We start from the raw sequence: 21,097 nt of genomic DNA, 5'->3' as shown, positions 1-21,097 counted from the left end.
GGGACGAGGGATTTTAATCAGTTTCTCATTCATAAACTTGAAGTGCGACTTCTGACAGGTGTGCACTACTATGTTACATATATAGGAGCACTGTGTGCACCCATGTATGGGTGGGGTTGACGAGCTGGTGATTGCAGAGGATTCCTGCCTGTTTTTATTCGTTCTACCTAGTCTTCCCTTGGGAGATGGGGTTGCCTTAAATTCAAGTTGTTGTCTTTTCAGATAAAATATGGTAGTTTTCCATGTGTGTTTTAACCTTTTATATGCCAGAAGAATAACAATGTTGGGTATTTGGTGCTTGAAAAATTTCAGGACCATTCTCAACATAAGGCTTCATATGTAATTATTTAAAAAGAAGAAACCTTTTGCGCAGCAAGTGAGCCAAAGACTGGCTGGAGATCTAAAATTAAAGCAGCTGCTGCTGCTGCCTTCCCTAAGGAAACCTTGCAGGGGCCCTTCCTGCCCATGGGGATGCTCGGGGAAGCTGGCGGGCTTTTCTCTCTGTTTTTTGTGGCATTGCAGGGCAGAAGTGCCATGCCCGTCATTCTGCCTTAGCAATAGAGTTGGTACAACTCCAGGCCCACCACGCTTGTGGCTGGGCCCTGATCTGAACAGGGGAGGGCGAAGAAGACGAGAGCAGCTCGCTGCCCTTCAGCACCTGAGGGATAATCGCAGCCTGCCCAGAGATGTCTCTCCCACTTCCCCCCAGCTTCCTGCATTGTGGATGGCAGTTTGGCAGAGGCCGCTGGGAGCAGTTGGCCAAATAGATGCTGTTTGTAATCTGTTAGTAATTGTGCTTTTAACCAAAGAATGGGTTAGGTAGTAACTAAAATACCATTTTGTTGAGGAGAATATCATGAGGCACTCTGCTGAAGGCTTGGGTGAATGTCTGTGCCACCCCCTTCATCTACTGCTGTATGCTAGTAACTCTGTCAAAGGAGAAGAAGGTCTGACTCCGTCGGTCTGCCAGGTGTCTGCTGGCACCTATTAATTTTAGCATGCTTTACCTAAGTGTGTGCGAGCCTGCCGTTTGGCCATCTGTGGCAGGACCTTGCCTAGCAGAGTTGTCAAGCTGGCCGCCTCCTTCCCCTTCCGAAGATGGGGCGATGTTGGTGCCCTCCAGTCTCCTGGGGCTTTGCCAGACCTCAGAGATTACGGAGAGCAGTTCGTGATCTGCTGGGAGGCAGTTTATCTGGCCCTGGAGACTGCTTAAAAAGGCTAAGTTCCTTCTTCCCTTCCCCTTGCCTGCCCTGAACGCCAGCTCCCCCTTGTCCCATCATCGACGACCAGCTAGGGCTGCATTTCCCTTCCGAGAGAAGACGGGGGCTAATGGGGTCGAAGAGTTCTGGCTTCTTTGATCCTCCTTTTACTTCTAACATACCAACGAACTTGGCTGGTCTGCGGCATCTCTCAGAAGCCTCGGCTGACTCTGAGCGCAACCTTGCATGACACAGCGCCCGCAGGGTCCGGGGCCTGCCCCGTTCTCTTCTCGGGCAGCGCGCCCGCCTTCCGCTGCCCGTTCGCCTTTCGGAGAGCTCCCCGGCCGCTCCCGCTGCTCCCCCTTGTGGAGACTGCTGGCAGTTGCACCGTCACTCTCCTTGCAGGGGCTTCCCCGTCGCTCAAGGCCACTGGATTGAGCACGTCGCCCTCGGCTCTTCTGAATGCAGGAGGCCTGCCCGCTCTCCTGGGGAATGGGCATTTGGCAGCTGTTCGGGAGAGGGTGGACCCCGTGCTTTTGCTTTCGACAAAAATGCTGCTCCTGAATGACTGGCTTCTTCCTAGCAAAATTCAGAAAGCCAGCAGCTTCCCTGGGCAAACGCTTGGGAAAGTGTTTTTCAGTAAGGCAGCTTGTTCAAGTAAGGGCAGGGATCTCTTGGGGAAGGGGGCAGTTGGATCCACAGATGTTGTTAGGAAGCTGAAGTAAAGTAGGGAGTGTGCTCGGAACCATTTGGGAGTTGCTTTTCCCACCCTACAGCTATTTCTCTCTGCTGGTCGTGGTCGGGCCTAAATGAGGGGCAGTCATTCCAGCGGACAGAAGGTGTTCAGGACCAAAAGTACCTAAATACTTGGCACCACCACAGTAGGGCTTTGCGCAGGGCATGCAACGTCCTTCCTTCTTTGTATGGCCAAACAGCAGGATCCAACTTCCATTGTATCCAGAAGTCTGAGCAGGTCACTCCGATTTTGTGTTTGAATCACCCCTGGCTGGGGTGGTGAGCACCATGCAGGAAGTTTGAGCTGGCTTGTTTTGCTTTTTTTAAGCAGGCCGCACAGTGTTTTCCTTCCATTTCAGTATGAAATAAATTGTGGCGTAACATTCTGCGCTTCTGTTAGCTCCAGTCTTGACCATAGCAGTCTTTCCATGGCCTGCCCTTGAAGACTTTTCCAGCTAGAGCAAAACGCAGAGAGTGCTGCATTTTCTAACTGGCTGCCTCATAGCTTCATTCAGGGTACCACTGCCTGCCTTTAAAACTCTTCACCACATGTTAGTCTTATCTGTTTCTGGTTTTGCTTTCAATTTTTCATGCGGGTTTATCTATGCAAGGCATCCTGAGCCTTGGCAAGGCCCTCAACAAATGGGCTAAGGTGGGGAGGGGGTCCAGCCTTGTTGGCGATGGAGTTGGAGGTCACCTGGCCCGCTGGCCTTGGCTCCAGAGGTTGTTGCAGGAAGTCTGAGTGGGAGCAGCTCCACAAGCAGGAGGATTTTCCACAGCCACGGCCTCAGCCACCCCTTTGGAATTGTTGCAGGAAGCGACGCTGGCCCACGCAGAGCTGCCCGCCACAGTGGAAGCGGTGGAGAAGGCCATCAAGAAGCAGAAGGAGTTCATGACAACCATGGAGCTCCAGATGCAAAAGACCACCTTGGCTGTCAAGGCTGGCGAGAGCCTGATTCGGCAGGGCAACCTTTATGCTGAGCGGGTGAAGGACAAAATGGAGACCCTCCGGGCAAAGTAAGCAGGTGGTCAGCAGTGGCCCCAAGTACAAAACCCACAAGACCTGCCAAGAAGACTTCTGTGCCAGCACCTTGCCCCTCTGGGTGTGCTGAACAGGTCTGCCAGGCACCTCTCTGCCTCACTGTCCCAGGCTCTGGGAAGTCCCTCTCTGTTCCTCCTCCTGCCCCAGGCCAACCTTGGGTGGTTGCCAGCCGCTCTCTGCCACTCTCCCTGCGGTCTGAGCCCAGCTGCAGTCTAGCTGCAGGCCCTCGGCTGCAGCGGGAACACATGCAGTTATGCAGGCTATGGCACGGGGCATGGGGCTGCAGGGGCCTTTGCATGCCCCAAGCTCCTAGGCCAGAGAAGGAGTCTTACCCACGGGTTAGGGTTAGGCTCCACATGCAGGGCGGGGCCCACTCTCAAGCCTCGGAGGAATGAACGTGAGTTTCTCCCAACCGGGTGCCTCGAGAGGCCCTGTAGTGGAGCTGTGGCCATCTGCAGCCACATTCAGATGGTGCTGGTTGGGGAAGCCATCCCACCTGTCTGCCTGCCCAGGTACGCCAGTTTCTCTTCCAGAGGCCAGGTGGCTTTCTGTCTCCCCACAGTGACTGTGTCTGGCTGCGTTCCCCACAGCTCCTGGGCCTTGGGTTTCAAGCAAGAACGGAGATCAGCTAAGATGGAGGAGGGCCGCAGTGAAGGTGCTTGGGCTCAGAAGGAGCCCACCCTCCTCCTGAGGTGCCACCGCCGCCGCCACTGCTTCTCTTCCTCCCCCCCCCCAAAGCTTCTCTTTGTGTAGGGCTAAGTGCTAATTTATTCTGACATCTTAATGGGTGTCAAATCCTGAATCTAGTTTTCTGCTCCAGATGGAAACAGCAGCTCAGTGGCTAAAAGAAAAGTGGGAGGAGCAAGGAAGGTGACTCTTGGCAGTATTATTATTATTATTATTATTATTATTACTACTACTACTACTACTACTACCACTGTCATCATCTATTGGTCCAATCAACATTGCAGTCTTTAAACTGGGTCTTACAGTGATTTGGGCTCTTAAAAAGGAACACAGACTGTGCCTTCCCTTGCTTGGCGTTGTCTGTGGGCGTGTGGAGGGGAGGAATCAGTCTGACTGCTAATTAACATCCAGCTCAGGTTTGGCTGTGGGGGGAGCAAAGGTAAGGGGCTTCTCAGAGCATGGAGAGCCTTTGGAGGGAGCCCACCATGGATGCAGCGAGGTCTGGAGCCCAGCCCTGATTCAGCGGTGAATCTCTGCCTTCCTCCCACTGAGCCAGAAGGGAGCCTCACCAGCCAGGGACAGGGTTGGACCGGCAGGTGGGTGGCCGGGAGGAGGGTCTGTGTGGGCGAGTGAGAAGGGGGCAGGGAGCCCAGAGGGGTTCCTCCTCCTGGTATCCCACCCAGGTTGACCAGTTGCTCTCCTTGCAGGAGCGGACAGAATGTCCAGCTGGCCAACGCCTGGATGCAGCGCCTGAGTGACCACCTGGAGCTGCAGCGCTTTTTGCAAACCTGCCATGAGGTATTACCCACTGGGGACTCCCAGGTGCGCCCTGCCTGTCCTCCGAGAGGCAAGAGAAAGCCGTGGACTTGAGGGCGGCAGACGTGGGGGACACCTGCCCCACTTAAGCTCCTCCAAATGCAGCTGGTCCTTTGGAGGACCCCAGAAAGGGATGGGGGAGGCTGTTCTGCTTTGTCCAGAGAAATCCAGTGTCCAGTGAAGGGTAGGGCAGTGTTGATCTTCCGTGGTTTTTTCATGAGGGAACATTCAGGCGTGCACATGCACGCCGACGAACGGACAGGATGAGGGTCAGTGGAAGGAGAAGGAATGAACAAAGGGGAGGCCCATCAGAAGTTGCCTCCTTAACCCACAGCCTTCCCGTCTCACCTTTGCTCCAGGCCTTCCTGATACAGTGTGGTCCACGCACGCTGTTCCTTTAATTATGTTGATTAGGCCTGCTTGAGTTTCACTCTGTCCTCCCTCCCGGTTGGGTCTGAACAGGGCTGTGGGGGAGGCCTGATTATCTCATCCCTTGGAGGCGCGTGGCGTGGCGTGGCGTGGCGGTGTGGGCTTTTCGATTTCCCACGTCCCTCCAGCTGGTGATTCCATCGGGAGTTTACTCTCGGGGGGCTGGAGAGGAGGAATAACCCCGCCGCAGAAAGCGGCTCTGCTCGCGAGGAGGAAGAGGGGGCATCCCGCCTCCTTCCTCCGCAGCGGCTTCCTTGCTTTGCAGCCGCTCCGCCCGCGCTGCCCCTTCCCGAGGCAGAGGGGAAGACGCTCCAAGCAAGGCTGGGTCGCCTCGGGGCACCCTAATGTCCCGCCCCGCCCAGAGGGTCCAGCTTCCCCCAGCCGCCTCGGTATAGGCTGGCTGGAGGCTGAAATGAATGGAGAAGCGGGGGGAGGAACAAGGGCGTTTGAACGCTGCCCTTCTCCCCCCAAACTGTTACCCGGGAGCGTGTGCCCCCCCCCAAACTCGGAATGAGCTCGCTCGCTGTAGGAAGGGAGGGTGACTCCGTGGCTCCCAGTTCACCCGCTGCAGCGCGCCGGCCAGGTTCGGAGCACTCGGGACCGTGACGCGGCAGGGCCTCGGTAGGGCTGCAGCCGGGAGGAGGCGACCCACTGCGCAGGTGGGGAAGAGGAGAAGGGAGGCCCAGGCCGAGCGGGCGGGGTGCTTTTTCGGAGCCGGGCTGACTGCGCCTCCCCCGTCCGTCTGCGTGCAGCTGCATGGCTGGGTGGCTGAGAAAGAGGCGCTGATGGCCGGCGAGGCGCCTCGTGACAAGGACGCGCCGTCATGGAAGCCGCCGCCGCCGCCGCCGCCGCAGCGGGCACCCAAGCGATGGCTTCGGCACCGCGCGTTCGTGGCCGAGCTGGCCCAGAATAAGGAGTGGCTGCACAAGATCGAGAAGGTGGGTGCGGATGAGCGCGAGCCGGGGGCCCTCGCCTTGTGGGGGGAGGAGAGACCCTCCCGCGCCCCAGCGAGGAGGCGGATGACGCAGAGGTCGCTTGAGGCAGTGCGGCGCTCGGCTCAGGTGGGGGGAGGCCCCGATCCCCCCCGCACTGCGTCTTAGAGGGTGTTCCGGAGAAGCTGCCCGGATACCCCGCGCCTCCTGGGTGGGCTCTGCTCTGTCTTGGCCCAAGACTCACGGGTTGATGCAAGCCCCCCCCCCACACCCCCGGTCTGCCTTTGAGGGCACTGGGTGCCTGTGTTTGGCCTTTCGTGTGTTTGTGTCCTTCCCCAAACGGTGATGTGCAGTGCCCCCTCCCCACCCAGAAGGTTGGTGAGCTTTTGCCTGTCTGGAATTGGAGCACTGGCCGGTCCAGGCTTCTGCCCCCTTCTGCTGGTGGGGTGGCAGCCCTGTCCATGGAGAGACTCAGCCAGGTGTCCAGGGAAGGGGCCCAGCAAGCAAGGGGGGGCTGGAAGTGCTTGCTCACCTGCTGGGGTCCCTCCTCTGGGCTCTGGGAGCAGTAGTTCTGGGGCTGAATGTGCGATGGTGCTGTGGGGCAGGAGGATGGCTGCCTTGGGCGTGGGGCGTTTGAACATCCAGCATATCCCCAACTTGCCAGTTTTCCACAAGGAGGGGCTGATTTGTGTTTGACAGCAGCGTGGAGAGTTCTGTGACATGTGCTTGAAAAGATGCCGTTTCCCAAGTGATGGTGGACCTGGTGGTGGTGTGGGGGGGAGGAGGGGGACGGGTTTCTTGGCACCAGCCCTGAGGGTGCTCCGGATTGGTTTAGCGCTGCTGCCTGGTGTTCACTGAACCCAGAGCGGGTGGCAGCGAGACAGAGTGGACTTTCTGCCCTCTTGTTGCTGTGTGGTGTGGCTAGAGATGCTGGATCCCTTCTGAGTTTTGGCATCAGATGTCTCTTGACTTAGGCACAGCGCAGCTTCTCTCCTTCCATCTGTATTCCTGAGGAGTTGGTGGCCCCGCCACAAAACGGGTAATGCTGCAGCTGAGCTGAGGGCAGCAGGAAACCCTCGGGATGGCAGGCCATGTGCTTTGCATGCCCAGGAAGCATTCCCAGCACCCCCCTTGCCTGTGTCCAAGATCTGGGCAAGCCGCGGTCAGTGGAGGGAGGAGCTGCCTTACAAGATCCTTTCCTACAGCTCCAAATATCCCATGTTCTCTCAGGAAATTCCCTGGTGCCTGAATCAAGTTTAGTGCTGCTACTGTGCCAGGTTTTAGGGGGCAGTGGGAGGCTTAGCTATGCCTTGGCACTGTTTTTGCTCTGGGTAAACATTTACACAAAAGCAGTGTGTGGGGCAATTCTGTACGCACGTCTGTATGAATAAGGCTAACCCATCAGTGAAGGGCCAGCAGGCAGGAGGGATGCTGGGGTGTTATGCAGCTCCAGCAACCATTTGCCCTTGGGGTGTTTTGCACTGGCAAAAGGCTGCACTGTGATCTCTGGCAGTGGCAGCAAGCTTGCACATTTTCTCAGTGACCCCACTCAAAAGTTCCCTTTGTAGCTGAGGGGTGGGAGTGCACATGCACATGCATGAGAAATTGCTTTTCAGCAGTGAAAGACAGGCGTTTGTAGACTTTTCTTGCAGATTTCAGAGAAGATAAGAAAGCTAGCAGCCCTCATGATGCTTTCCAAGGCCTGGGCCTGTAAGTGTTGCTAAGAGCCCCAAGGAGCATATCTGATCCCTTGTGTCAGAACCTGGTGAGCGTGGGCAGGATGGCACTTGGGCATACCTGCCTTGCTTCTGGGCTCCCCTTGAGAACTGCGGGCTGCAAAAAGATAGATATTTGGCCTGATAAAGCTACACGGACATCTTGCTGCAGCATCCCAGGATCTCCACCACAAACTGCCCCCTCCCCACAGACAGGGAAGGCAGCTTGTACACAGCTGCGGTGGGAGGCTCTTGCCCTCCCTGTCACGGCCCCCACAACACAGGCAAAGGCGGTTAGGAGGGCTGTAGGGCCTTGAGGCAGGACAGGAGTGATGCCCCTTGGCAGCCTCGTGCCCAGGAAGGAAGGGTGCCTGTCCAGGAACACACAGCCTCTCCCAGCCCAGGGAGGGTCCAGGACATGCATCAAAGCAGGTGGCCCTGCGCACAACAGGCCTCCGCGAAGGGAGCGAGCTTCTTGCCAAACAGGTGGTGGGAAGCCCTCCTGGGGGAGCAGGTGAAGGGCGCTGGAACAGAATCCGTGGAAAGACCACTGGTGCAGAGGGGGTTGCCCACCCTGAAACCCTCCCTGTACATGACTTCAGCAGCATCAGTTGAGAGAAAGGAGAGGCTGCTGGACTGGTGCGGCAGGCCCCAATCACCAGGGGTAACGTCCCTGGGTCTCTCTCCCCTGCTGTTATTGTGCATCAGATGAAAGCGACTCCCACGGGGCAAGGGGACCACAGCTCTTTGTTAGACGGGCTGCCTCATTTCACAATCCCATGGAGACTGGAAGCAGTTCTGGGGCCTTCTAAAAGCCAGCCATCGGAGCCCAGAGCCAGCCGAGAGAGGGAAGAATGGCACCCTGCAGGGCAAGCAAGGCTGCAGCCGGGCGCTCTGGAGAACCGGCGTTTAGGCAGGGAGCCACTTGCGCCCCCTTCCACCGATGACAAAAGCTGGTCAGGCTGCTGAGCCAAAAGAGTTGGTGGCAGCAACTGCCGCCACCCCTTTGTTGATCATGGCCTGCCCCAGGCATTGTAGAGTGGGAAGGGGTCGCCTGTGAAGCTGCAGCATAACAAGGCTATCCGTGTGTGTGTGTGTCAAAGCCTCACAGCAGAGCAGAAAGTGTTTTTAGTACCAGGATTAGGAGTGAAGGCCAGAATCTCAGCAAGGAACTTCCAGGCCTTGTTTCTTAGCATGTTAATAAGGCAGAGGCTCTATGAACGATTTGAATTCCCCGGTTTTTTGCAAGCTACCATTTATGAAATAAGCTACTAACGAATTCCTCTCTGATTTTGTGCATGTCTGACGTCCCTCCCCCCGTGACTTTCCTGGCTTCCCCACAATCTCTCCCTCGAGCTACACCCCACGAAGCCCAGGGGATGTTTACAGAGAGGGGGCTGATGCGGAATTCAGACCCCAGAGCTGAAGGAGGGCACGTTGTGTCTGATGCAGTTCCCAGAACCTGAGGGCATCTGACCCAGCTTCCCAAGATGTATAGGGGCACGCCAGGAGCGCTTTCCTCCCCCGGGACCCTCAGGAGCCAGACGCATCAGGCTTAGTGTCCAGGTGTGTGGCAGAACCAGTGGCGTGTTTTGCCAGCTTTTCCCCTTTCCCCTCCCTCACTCCCACAGGAGGGGCAGCAGCTGATCCAAGAGAAGCCAGAACTGGCAGAAACCGTGCGGAAGAAACTCGGGGAGATCCAACAGTGCTGGGCAGAACTGGAGTCGGCCACCCAGGCTAAAGCACAGCAGCTGCTGGAAGCCGCCCAGGCTGACCGCTTAGCGCAGAGCTACGCTGAGCTTGACAAGCAGCTCCTCCACATGGAGGGCCAGTTGCAAGCTGTGGACACAGGGCCGGACCTCACCAGTGTTAACAGCAACCTCAAGAAGCTGCAGGTGGGTTGCAAGGGGTCAGGAAGGATCCTCGGGAGAAGAGATTTGGGCATGTGGAGACCGCAGGGGTGGGTTTCCAAAGAGAATCTGGCTTTACAGTTCCAGCTTTGGGAAAGGTTTGCCAGTCTGGGATTATCCAGGGCAGAAGATTCAGGGGAATGGCCCAGCTCAAACTTTTCCAGAGATCCTGGCACGCCCAGACCTCTTTTGGCATCTCAGGGCAGTAATGAAAGAAACTGGAATGCGTTGCAAAGTAAAAATAAACCAGCACAGTTCCTCCTCTGAAGGTTTGCCAGGCCCCAGGAAGGTTGCTCAGCATCCAGGAGGCACAGAGAGCAAAGGAGCCTGAGGCGATGTTGGGGTGGAAAGGGGTACCTCGCTTGGCTGGGCTACTTGCTGTAATTGTAGACTGCTGGCTTCAACGGGCTGCCTGTAGGTTACAAGCACATAAAGCACTTCCATCTGATTTGTGGGCTGTGTGGGCAGCCTTGGCCAATATCGTAGACCGCCAGGCCTTTGGCTCTGTGGGGTGAGGCACTCCTTGGTTTAAGGGTGCCTGGCCCAGCTTGCTTTATGGGAATGGCTGGAGGCATTTCTGGCCCCCCACCTCTCTGACCACTTGTCCTTCGTTTTCTTGACTGGTTGCAGCTGCTGCCATGCTCCCTTTCCCATGCTTTGGCCATCTAATTTCTTCACGTGTTCCTTGAATCCTTGTTAATGGAAGAGTGCCTTTTGGCTTCCTTGCCGCACAGAGCCCCATCTCAAATGTGCTCGGTTGGAGAAGAGAGCCTCTTCACAGGAGCTCTGTGCAGCTTGGAGACTGGTGGAACCAACCCCACAGAGGAAAGTGGGACATGGCAAGCTGTTGGGCTCCCCAGGAGCAAGAAGCTGCATGTGTGAACTGGGTTCCTCTGCAGGTACAAGAGAAAGCACTTGGGGCAGTTGCCCGGGTCCCCCCTTCTCTGCCAGGCCTTCAGCATAGTTGGCCACTTCAGGCAAATATAGACACACCCGGTCATTCCCTGGCTTCTCTTGCTATTGTGCTGGGGGTGAGAGGGGAGATCTGGCCCAGGTCCAGACACACACAGGTTGCAGGTGTGAACCTCTCTCACTAGAGCCCGCCGAGCTATAGAGTTGTGGGGGGGGGGCTGGGAATCCCCCCATCAGTCAATCCAGATCAGGCCTTCCCGTGATCCAAGAGCTACGGAGCAGCGCTTTCTGTGTGGAGACAGGAGAGGTGAGGCTGCTTCAGAAAGAACCCTGAGGGAGCGCAGCCCAGGAGGCCCCTGCAGCTGGGAAGGGTGCACGCTCTGCACCTCTGCCTTCTCCCTTCCATCTCCACTGCGGGTTTTCCTTGGCCAGTTTCTTTGGAGGAGAAACCCCCGAGAAGCTGCTATCTGAAGAGGCAGATCTGGGACATCGCGGAAAGGAGGGGGTGCCTGCGAGCCACACACACGTGTGAAGTTGAAGGGGAGGGCAGGCAGCCAGTTGGGCCATGGAAGGTGGCAGGGGGAACTGTCCTTGGAAAGCATCTTGCTCCACATTGCTGCTTTCTACTTTCCATGTGCTGAGAATTACTTGGGTGCTCCATAATCCGTCTGTTAAGATGGGTTCTTGTTTCTACTTCTGGCTTAAGGTGGTTCATGGTTTATTTGGTGCTTCTAGAGCAGGGATGGTCTGCGTAATATTATTATTATGGGTAATCTATTATTAAATTCATAAAGACTGGTGAAAATTTAATAATTCAAGTCCTAACCAAGGGCCTAAGAATTATTAAGGTAGCATCTGAGGATATAGGCAAATTATTATTGGTGGTGGTGGTAGTGGTTGCACACTCAGCCAGATATTTAGACTGGATTTGGTATTTTTGTCCACCTATTGAGTCCTTCCCAAGGACCTGGGATAGGCTGATGTTGTTTGATGGTGTTAAAGGCATCGTTGCAGGATGGAAGCTGTTCCAAGTAAAGCTGCCTTTTGCAATGGACTGATGGTGATTTTGTTGATGCTGATGGTGTTCAAGTGGTGCTCCAGATGTTTTGGGATTGCACCTGGAGCACCGCTTGAACACCATTGACATTGACAAAATCACCATCAATCAGTTGCAAAAGGCAGCTTTGGCCAGATGTTCAGACTGGATTTGGCATGATGATGATGATGACTTATTAAATTAGTATGCTGCCTGATTCCCAGCAACTCTGGGTGGCTCACAACAATCAAACAAGGACATTACAATAGCATCAATAAAAGAAAGACAAAAGATGGCAAGCGCAACGAAGTGAGGGGTCTCTCTCCCCCTCACCAAAGGCCTGGGTGAAAAGCCAGGTCTTTACAGTTCTGAAAACAGCAGAGGGGGCCATCCAGATCTCAGAGGGAACTTGGTTCCAGAGGGATGTGCTGCTACAGAGAAGACGCGCTTCCAGGGTCCTGAGAGATGGCATTGTTTAATTGATGGAACCTGGAGCCTGCCAACCGTACCAGATGGAACTATGGGAGACAGGCAGTCCCTCTAACCAGAGCCTTTGCCATGTAGGGCTTTATAGGTAACCAGCACCTTAAATTGCACCCGGAAGCAAACTGGCAACCAGTGCAGCTTGTGAAGCAGAGGTCCAGAAGCATGCCCATGACTGCTCGAGCCACCTCATTCTGGACCAGTTGAAGCTTCTGGGTGATCTTCAAGGGCAGCCCCACATACTGCGTGTTACAGTAGTCAGGCCGCAAGCTGGCTAGGACATGAGTGACTGTGTGACAATCTAGGAAAGGGTGCAACTGGCACACCAGATGGAGCAAAGGCCTTCCTGGGCACAGCTGACACTTGCTGACACTTAAGAGATGGCCTTCTGCAGAATCACAGCCCCCTCCTCTCCCCTGCCCCCAGGAGAACTCTCAGCTTACTTCCTCTTCTTGGGAACCAGGGCATGGAGTCTTCCTCCTGCCTCCCTTCTGATGTATCAGGTGTACTGGCTGCCAGCCCCCAAGCTCCTCTCTGGAACAGGGACAGGATATTTGGAGAGGGTGAGCTGGGCCAAAGCTCCCCCCAAGCCCCGCACCAGAGGGTTCTTTTCTTTTGTTTATTTCTTGCAGGCACAGCTCACTTGACAAGTGACTGGCATCCCAGGCCTTCAGCGCTCAAAGCAAAGCCATAACATTTAGCAAACGGTGTAAATTCTCTTCTGTGAATTTCACCCATCAACCAGAACGATGCTGAGGGAAGAAAGAGTGGAGGAGGGCATTCTGGGTCCCTGACGGCCTGAGCCATAAGCTCTCACGGCAGCCAGCTGTTTCTCAGAGGAAGGGACGATGGCTGCTCTTGGCCGCTGTAGGGGCTGCAACAGAGCCCCTTGCCCGAGTTCACACTTGGCAGAAGCTGGAGGGCATTCATGGGTGCCTTTTCTCTGCCAGCCAACGCTAGCCTCCTCTCTTGCAGACCATGGAGACGCAGGTGGAAGAGTGGTCCAAGGAGGTGGGGGAGCTGCAGGTCCAGGTGACTGCTCTGCCCCTGGAGACAGCCAGCAAGGAGATGGTGGACGAGAGGCAGAACGCAGTGGGGGCGCGGATTGTGCGCCTGATCGAGCCCCTCAGGGAGCGCCGGAGGATCCTGCTGGCCTCTAAGGAGCTGCACCAGATCAGCCACGATCTGGAGGACGAGTTGGTAAGTGCTGGGCAGAGGTGGTGGCTCAACTTGCTTCTGGAAGGCTGATGGGGTTTGGAGTCCACCTGGGCTCTCGACACACAGGAATGGGAATTAACCTTCAGGTCATGCAGAACTCTTCCTTGACTGGCATTCCCAGCTACTGGAATTACCAGGAGGCAGAATGGGCGAGGGTGCCACCTGGCTTGCTTCCGCACCTCAGCCAGAAACAACAGCGTAAAAGGGATCAGGGCCCCCTCGGGACTGGGGTGCACGTTCCTAGAGGCCATGATACGAGGGAGCTCTCTCTGTGTCCCCACTGCAGCCTCAGGTGGCTCTTGGTGGTACAGAGACGTGACCCCAGCAAAGTGGGGTCAAGGAGGGAGTTGCTTTCAGAAGACAGGCCATCTTTTTTGCCCTTCCCTCCCTCCATTCTCCCTCTGTCTCCTTTTAGATCTGGGTCCAGGACCGCCTGTCGCTGGCCATGCTGAAAGACCAGGGGCACAACCTGCAGACAGTCCAGCAGCTGATCAAGAAGAACCAGGTGAGAAGGAAAGACACTGGTCCCAAAATGTGGGTGGCAGCCCTGCCCCAGAGAGAGGGATCTTTGCCAAGAAGGGGGTTTCGTTGTGAGGGCAGCCCAGCAATGCTGGCTTAGCTTCACCTGTGGTTTCCTGCCTGAAGCACTTTCAGCCCAAATGGACAGTCGCAGGGTGGCCAAGGAGGCCCTGCAGAGGATGCTCCATCCCCCTCCTCCATCCTCTGGGGCTGGACCCTGACAGTCCAAGCTCAGCTTTGTGGCTTGGCACTGAAAAGCAGCAGCCCTGAACCTCTTTCTCTCCGTCCCAGAACCTGCGCCGAGAGATCCAGGTGCACAAGCCCCGCATGGAGGAGGTGCTGGAGCGTGCTGGCAGCATCGCCTCCATCAAGAGCCCCGAGGTGGACTCGGTGCGACTGCTGTTGGAGAAGCTCTCCGAACTGTGGGGGCTCCTGCAAGAGGAGACGGAGCAGCGGCAGCAGCTGCTGGATGCCACCTACCAAGCGGAGCAGTACTACTTCGATGTGGGGGAGGTCGAAGCCTGGCTGAGCGAGCAAGAGCTCTTTATGATGAGCGAAGAGAAAGGCAAGGTGAGCAGCCCCAGGCCACACTGCCTCCTTGATGGCAGCTTAACCTCACCAGGTGCTGGGGTGGACGTCTAGGCCAGGATTACTCCCCCAACGTGCCCTGACTCTGGCCTGCTGGTCCGTGAAGGATGGGAGTGGAAAGCCAGCGTCTGGAGGGAGTTGGACCGGGGGAGATTGGGGGTTCCACTGGCTGGGTAGCAGCTCCTCTTCCCAGGTTGACGGGGGCGTTGGAGCAGCCCTGGCCAGTCAAAGCTGCAGCTCTTGAGAGAGGCTGTGCTGCTGATCTCTTTGACTGCTCAGGAGATGCTTTGCAGGGCTTGTTCTTTCTGCTTCTGGCTGGGCCAGATCCAGAGCTGGTCAGAAGAATGGTGCTTGGAGGGAAAGCTGCCTTCTCCAGCTGTGGTTCAGCCCCCTTGAGATACGGGGTCCCCCGGTTGCGGGAGGAACCAGCAGGGCAAGAGGGGGAAAGGAGGTGCCTCCATAAACTCTCCTGCCTGGAACTTCTTTCTCCAGGATGAGCAGAGCACGCTGCAGCTGCTGAAGAAGCATCTGATGACTGAGCAGACGGTTGAGAACTACGCGGAGACCATCGCCCAGCTGTCACGGCAGTGCAGGTCACTGCTGGAGCTGGGCCATGCAGACAGGTGGGGTCCTCCCCTCCCCTCCCCTCCCCTCACCCACCCACTCTGCCTTCCCACACTGACCAGGTTTTGTCCTTGCCAGCGAGCAGGTCAGCAGGAGGCAGTCCCGGGTGGACCGGCTCTACGTGTCCCTGAAGGACCTGGTGGAGGAGCGCAAGGCCAGCCTGGAGCAGCAGTATTGGCTCTACCAGCTCCACCGTGAGGTGGACGAGTTGGAACACTGGATTGCGGAAAAGGAGGTGGTGGCTGGCTCGCCCGAGCTGGGGCAGGACTACGAGCATGTGACAGTGAGAAAGGGCAAAGGGTAGAGGGCCTGGAGTCAGGAGGGAGACTCTGCCAGGGTGAGGGCAGCGCCCCTGCTTCTTAAATGGGTGGCCCCAAGAAATGGGCTCCTTGGTGGTGGTGAGATGTGCTTTGCACATGCCCTAGAAAACGCTCTCAAATCCTGTGCCGGCTCCAGAGCCGAAGGGGGCCGCAGAGGAATTAAGGAACTGGGAAGGAAAACCTGCTCCTGGGGCTTTTGCTCAGCAGAGGAAAAACCGAGAACTGTGCGTGCAGAATGCAGAGAGCTTCCGGAATGAAGGAAGGGTTAAGCTGCAGTTGAGCTAAACACACCTGTGGGATCTGCCTAGCCTCTTTCTGTTTTGCACAGCTGCTGCAAGAGAAGTTCACCGAGTTTGCCAGCGAGACAGGCAGTATTGGCAATGAACGGATCTTGGCCATCAACCAGATGGTGGACGAGCTGATTGAGTACGGGCACACAGATGCTGCCACCATTGCCGAGTGGAAGGACGGGGTGAACGAGGCCTGGGCAGACTTGCTGGAGCTGATCGAAACAAGGGCGCAGATGCTGGCTGCCTCCCACGAGCTGCACAAGTTCTTCAATGACTGCAAGGATGTCCTCTCCCTAATCGAGGAGAAGAAGCAACGCCTGCCGGAGGTCACGGCCCGCGAGTGCAAGGCCTCAGCTGGTACTCTGCAAAGGATGCTCAACTCTTTTGAGCATGACATCCAGGTCCTGGTGGCGCAGGTGAGTTGAGTGGGAAGGAGATGGCGTGCAGTGAGCCCCCGCCCCCTCCCCGCTTTGGCCCTGGGGAGGATGAATGGAGCTGCCTGGTGGGCTCATATCTTCCTGTTCTGCGGGGGACGATTGGCAGGTGCGGCAGCTGCAGGAGGTGGCAGCCCAACTGCAGACAGTGTACGCTGGTGAGAACGCTGACGCCATCGCCACCAAGGAGCAGGAGGTGCTGCGTTCCTGGAAGGAGCTGCTGAGCTCGTGTGAAGATTGCCGGTTGCAGGTCACCACCACGGCCGACAAGATCCGCTTCCTCAACTTAGTGCGGGACCTTGTTTCCTGGATGGACACCATCCTCTGCCAGATCGGTGCTGGCGAGAAGCCCAGGTACTGCTGAGAGCGGGGGAGCTGCCCCCTGCCGCCCCTCCTCTATGGAGCTGTGCCTCCTCTCGGCCCTTCCGCTCTCCCTACGGCATCTCTGTGTGCAGGGACGTGTCCACCGTGGAAGTGCTGATGAATGACCACCAGGGCCTGAAGAGTGAAATTGAGACTCGCAGCAAGACAATCACCGCCTGCGTGGACCTGGGCAAGACCTTGGTGCTGAACAGAAGCGCAGCCTGCGAGGAAGTGAGTCTCCACCCCAGGGCTGAGTCCCTGTCCCACAGACTCACAGAGAAGGGGCCCCAGCGCCCAGAGGGCTTGACGGGCACCCCAGACCTGGTGCCTGGAGTGTTCAGGGCATTTAGTGCACAGGGGCCCAGCTGGTTACTGAGGCTTGCGGTTTTGGGAAGAAACCAAATGGTCTGTCAAAGTTTCCTGAACTCCATTGCTGTAGGCAGGTCTTTTTAACCTCCATGATGAAACTGCAGTGAGGAGATGGCTGGGGTGCGGATCAGCTACCGTGGACTTGCTGAGGAAAGAGGTTAAGTGAGGGGGATTCTGGAGCCAGGCCTGTTCTCTGTAGCCCTGAGAGGGAGGGGGATGCAGTGTGGAGTTCCCCTTCCTCAGCTAAATGTGGAGAAGAGTCTCCCAAGAAGCCTCTAGGTGGGTAAGGACCCTGTGGCTGATAGTGCTCATCTGACAGGTTCCATGGGTCTGCAGAGAATCAGGCTGTGTTTGCTCTGGCTGACTTCAGCAGGGAAGCAAATTGAACGGAGGCCCTTCAAGGAGCAGCAGGCGGGCCAGAGACAGGTGCTCCTGTTTGCTTGCCAGACTTAACCTTTCCTGCTCTGAGTTTTTTCAGACCTTTGCCAGGCCCAGTCATCAGAGAGAGCTGAGGATAAAGAGGCTTTCTCATTCTGGGGGCGTAGGGGCCCATGGCAAGAGCCTGGGTTCACACACTGAGCAAAGCCAGAGCCTGTATACGAAGCCACCCAGTGAGTAAAGGGTCTTTCCTAGATTGTGATGGAAGCTGGGAATCCTGGAAGGTTCAAGACCGTGCCCCTCTCCCCCTCCCCCTCCCCCTCCCAGCCAGCTTCTCTTGCTTGCCATACAGATCAAGCTTCACCTGGAGAAGCTGATGACCAAGAAGAAGGAGATGGTTGACAAGTGGGATCAACACTGGGAGTGGCTGCAGCAAAGTAAGCCTGGCTGGGTCTCCTCTCCTGTGGGTAAAGCCAAAGGGGAGGGTCGGAGCACTGGATGGTAGGAGAGGAGGCGGCCACACAGCAGAAGCGGCTGGAGCCGCAGCTTCAGAGGGCCAGCACGCATCCCGGTTCTCAGGGCACGCCTCTGGAGTGACGCATGTTCAGCTGGCCCGAGAGGGAGAAGGTTCAGGTCACGCGTGGCCTGAAATTTGGATACGGGATTGATCGCTGGGCTGCTGTGGCCAGGGCCCTTGCTGGGCCCCAAGCTGGGCGTCGCTCAGCCGTGGTGCTTCTGGAGAGCCAGGCACGCAGAACTGGGCGGGGGCAGCAGGGCTCTCCTCTGGGGAAGGGGAACCGTCTGCTCACGGTTCTTCCTCCCTCCCTGGCAGTGCTGGAGGTGCACCAGTTTGCGCAGGAGGCAGTGGTGGCCGATGCCTGGCTGACTGCCCAGGAGCCCCTGCTGAGGAGCCGGGAGCTGGGGAACAGCGTGGACGAGGTGGAGCAGCTCATCCGACGCCACGAGGCCTTCCGGAAGGCGGCTGCAGCTTGGGAGGAGCGCTTCAGCTCCCTAAGACGTCTCACCACCGTATGAGCTAAGACTCGGAGCCTTTTGTGGGGACTGCAGGGCTGGGCTGGGCGGGGCTCAGACGGGTGGGCACGCCGGGTGCAGCAGAAAGAGAAACTGACTTTTTTCTCTCCTTGTATCTGTTGCCCCTCAGATTGAGAAGCTGAAAGCAGAGCAGAGCAAGCAGCCCCCCACCCCCCTTTTGGGCCGAAAGATCTTCCCAGATCCTGCTGAGCTGAGCACTAAGACCGCCTCCCTCCTGTGCCAGCCGCTGTTCAAGAAGGACCTCTTGCGGGGTCGGACAGAGGCCCACCCACTGCTCAGTGCAGCGGAGCCAGGGGCCCCGGAGCCCGTGGAGACCAAGGTGGCTTACGTCCGGCAGGAGGTGAAACCGGAACGGCTGCAGCCCAAGATTGACCACCTGCAGGAGGGTCTGGGGGCTGCAGTAGGAGCCCAAGCCCAGGAGAAAGCAAGCGAGACCACAGCTGCAGCAGAGGAAGCCCTCCGAGCGGGCACCCTGAGCCGAGCTCCTGGGACCTTGCCAGAACAGGTGGAGGCCAAGGTAGGCCGTCTGGAGACGCGTCTTGACAGACCCCGAGAGCGCCAGGAACCCCGGCGTTTGCTGGAGCGGCATGAATCTGGCGAGCAGGAAGCACCCCGGCCAGAGCAAGCAGAGCGCAGGAGGGAGCGACGGGACCGGAGGGCAGAGCGACGGGAGTCCAGCGAGCAGGAGGCCCCACACCCTGACCCCAAAGGAGGCGGGTAGGTGCTGACCAGACCTGAGGCCCCTTGCACCTTCCCATCTCCTGGGCCCACACACGGGATTTCCTGCCCAAGGATCCTCACTGGACCTGCTGATCTGCTGGGATTAGCTGGATCCTACCTTTGACTGTGTGTTTAGGAATGATAGCTGTCATTTCTGTTGGGGGAAACGTTAATCCGGTAATGAAAGACTGATGAACTGGCAGCATTTCCAGGGCAGGTGGGCCATTTGCCAAGTCTGACTGGGCACTCACCTGTGGGCAGGCTGGCCCAGGCCACACTTCTGTGGCAGCCACCTTCTGGCGAGATTTGCCCAGTTTCTCCTTGGCCACACAATGCCACTTGTCTGGCTGCTGCCCTGGCAAGGCTGCCCACTTCTGGCCTGACCCTTCCTCTCTTCCTCTGTAGCAAAGCTACCCTGGCTGACATCGTGGAGCAGCTTCAGGAGAAGGAATCTGGGGTGCTGGCCCCTACCACTGTAAGTACCCTTCCTCTGGTCACTGAATAGCCGTGGGAGCCACTGGGCGTTCGGTAGGTGGTTCCCACACAATGAGTGAGTCCAAAGGGTCTTTCCTCCTTTGCTCATGGCCATCTGCGGCCCTTTCTCCCCCTGCAGCCTCGGGAAAGAGAGTCTCCTGTGCGCCTGCCCAACGGCCTCGAAGTGCTCCCAGAGAGGACACCGCGCCCAGACAGACCCCGTGCCCGCGACAGACCCAAACCCCGCCGGAGGCCCCGCCCCAAAGACCCCAACGCACCACCTGGCGAAGCCCGTCGGTCACGCTCTGCCCCTGCCCAGAGTAGCGCCCCACCCCCGCCACCCCCCACACATACCATCCAGCAGGAGGGCTACCTTCTCCGCAAGCTTGAGCTGGAGGGGCCAAACAAGAAAGCCGCCAATAGGTGAGGCAGGAGGATGGTGCAAGCTGAGACCCTGCTCCCTAATGGGGAAGGGGCAGCCCCAACAAGACACTGCTGCTCAGGTGACAGCCCAGATCCGGCAGAGCAGTGGCCGGCAGTGCTGAAGCCCGGGACGACCGTTTGGTTATGGGGCCAGGCGTTTGGGTGGCCATGGGCAGCAGGCAGCTGGGCAGCGTGACCTAGCCCATGAGAGCTCTTGGTTCGTTGTCCCCAGGACTTGGGGTTCTGCAGAGAGGCGCTGTCCTCCAAGCTCCGACGGTCTCGTCTGAGTTTGGAATCCTGGACTAGAATGGAGGTCTAGAATGCCACAACATCCTGAGCTTTGGATTTAAATGAATTGTTTAAGCAGCACCACTGAGCCACACAGTGCTTTACAAATGTTAGGCTTTGCAAAGGAGTTACGGATGAAGGTCTGAGAGAAGCAGCAAGACTAGGGAGGGAAGGGAAGCCGTTCTTTGCAATGCATGTGCTATTGCTAAATTACAATCAGGTGCTGTTCTCTCAGTCTTTCCTATCCTGGTTCACACTTTGATGGAAACTCCCAGAATTCCCCAGTGGAGGATTCTGAGAATTCTGGGAACTGAAGTCTCTGCATTTGGAGAGTATACTCTTGGGAAGGCTACTTGGGAAGGTGGAATCCAAGGAAACCATTGGAACGACAGCATGAAGAATTAACGTGAGAGGGATGGTGAGGAGGAAGGAGCAGAGCACAGGTAGTCTTTGGGTTATGACCCTAATGGGGACTGGAATTTCCATCGCTAAGCAAAGCAGTCATTAAGCAAAACATCACATGACTGTGCTACTTAATGACAGCTGTCCCAGCAGGCCTGGCCATTAGGCGTGGACCTCAAGTTTCTCCTGCCCTGTGCAAACTGCCTGTTTTAATTCCCCCCATCCGCCTCTCTCCCCTCCAATTCTGCCCTTTTGGCTTCCCTGCACAGCATGGCCAAGATGAACAGGCCACTGTATTCCACCAGTGCCCCCCCTGCCGCTGCCCCCAGGTGACCGTCGTCTTTGCCTTGCGTCCCCTCTGCAGGGCTCGCTGACACCGGCCAGCCTCAAGCAGTCAGCCCACCACCGGCTGGGAGGGCTCTGCATGCTGCATGCGTTCCTGCCCCACACAAAGAAGTTCCTTGGCTGCCCCACAGAAAGGAGGGAGCTGTCCAGAGAGTGCCACCCCAGACTCTGCCAAGAAGGGAAGGGGCTGGGGCCACAAATCTTCCATGCCACGCCGTGTGCTACTCCTGTTTCTGCGGCGGGCTGAGACTTCTGAAGCAGGGCAGGCCCACCAAAAGCCCAGCGCCGGGGAAGCAGTGACGAGGGGTGGAGGCACCCTGCACAGCGTGGCCAACAGAGCACCCGTGCCATGAGGGTTGAGGGCCAGCTGGCATTGGCAAGACCAGCAGAGGG

At 57.2% G+C, this 21,097-nt stretch overlaps 1 protein-coding gene across 1 annotated transcript in view; it reads left to right on the top strand.

Annotated features, from left to right (window-relative positions):
- The window catches only part of SPTBN4 (spectrin beta, non-erythrocytic 4), a 40,635-nt gene that overhangs the window by 15,661 nt on the left and 3,877 nt on the right, over positions 1 to 21,097 (top strand). Inside the window, exons 18-34 of the mRNA XM_088139596.1 lie at positions 2,749 to 2,951; positions 4,371 to 4,461; positions 5,661 to 5,846; positions 9,187 to 9,450; positions 12,872 to 13,096; positions 13,530 to 13,619; positions 13,925 to 14,203; positions 14,714 to 14,844; positions 14,924 to 15,128; positions 15,494 to 15,871; positions 15,999 to 16,243; positions 16,345 to 16,483; positions 17,352 to 17,436; positions 17,832 to 18,028; positions 18,162 to 18,769; positions 19,178 to 19,247; positions 19,386 to 19,669. Of these exons, the coding sequence (XP_087995722.1) occupies positions 2,749 to 2,951; positions 4,371 to 4,461; positions 5,661 to 5,846; positions 9,187 to 9,450; positions 12,872 to 13,096; positions 13,530 to 13,619; positions 13,925 to 14,203; positions 14,714 to 14,844; positions 14,924 to 15,128; positions 15,494 to 15,871; positions 15,999 to 16,243; positions 16,345 to 16,483; positions 17,352 to 17,436; positions 17,832 to 18,028; positions 18,162 to 18,769; positions 19,178 to 19,247; positions 19,386 to 19,669 (3,680 nt within the window). The remainder of the gene's footprint in view (positions 1 to 2,748; positions 2,952 to 4,370; positions 4,462 to 5,660; positions 5,847 to 9,186; positions 9,451 to 12,871; positions 13,097 to 13,529; positions 13,620 to 13,924; positions 14,204 to 14,713; positions 14,845 to 14,923; positions 15,129 to 15,493; positions 15,872 to 15,998; positions 16,244 to 16,344; positions 16,484 to 17,351; positions 17,437 to 17,831; positions 18,029 to 18,161; positions 18,770 to 19,177; positions 19,248 to 19,385; positions 19,670 to 21,097) is intronic.

This window comes from Python bivittatus, unplaced genomic scaffold (assembly GCF_059951505.1).
Source record: "Python bivittatus isolate LINGU-HERP-01145 unplaced genomic scaffold, Pbiv_v1 ctg000310_np1212, whole genome shotgun sequence".
Classification (NCBI taxonomy): Eukaryota; Metazoa; Chordata; class Lepidosauria; order Squamata; family Pythonidae; genus Python; species Python bivittatus.
The sequence above is the reverse complement of the archived record's forward strand: the minus strand, read 5'-3'. Positions and strand labels throughout refer to the sequence as shown.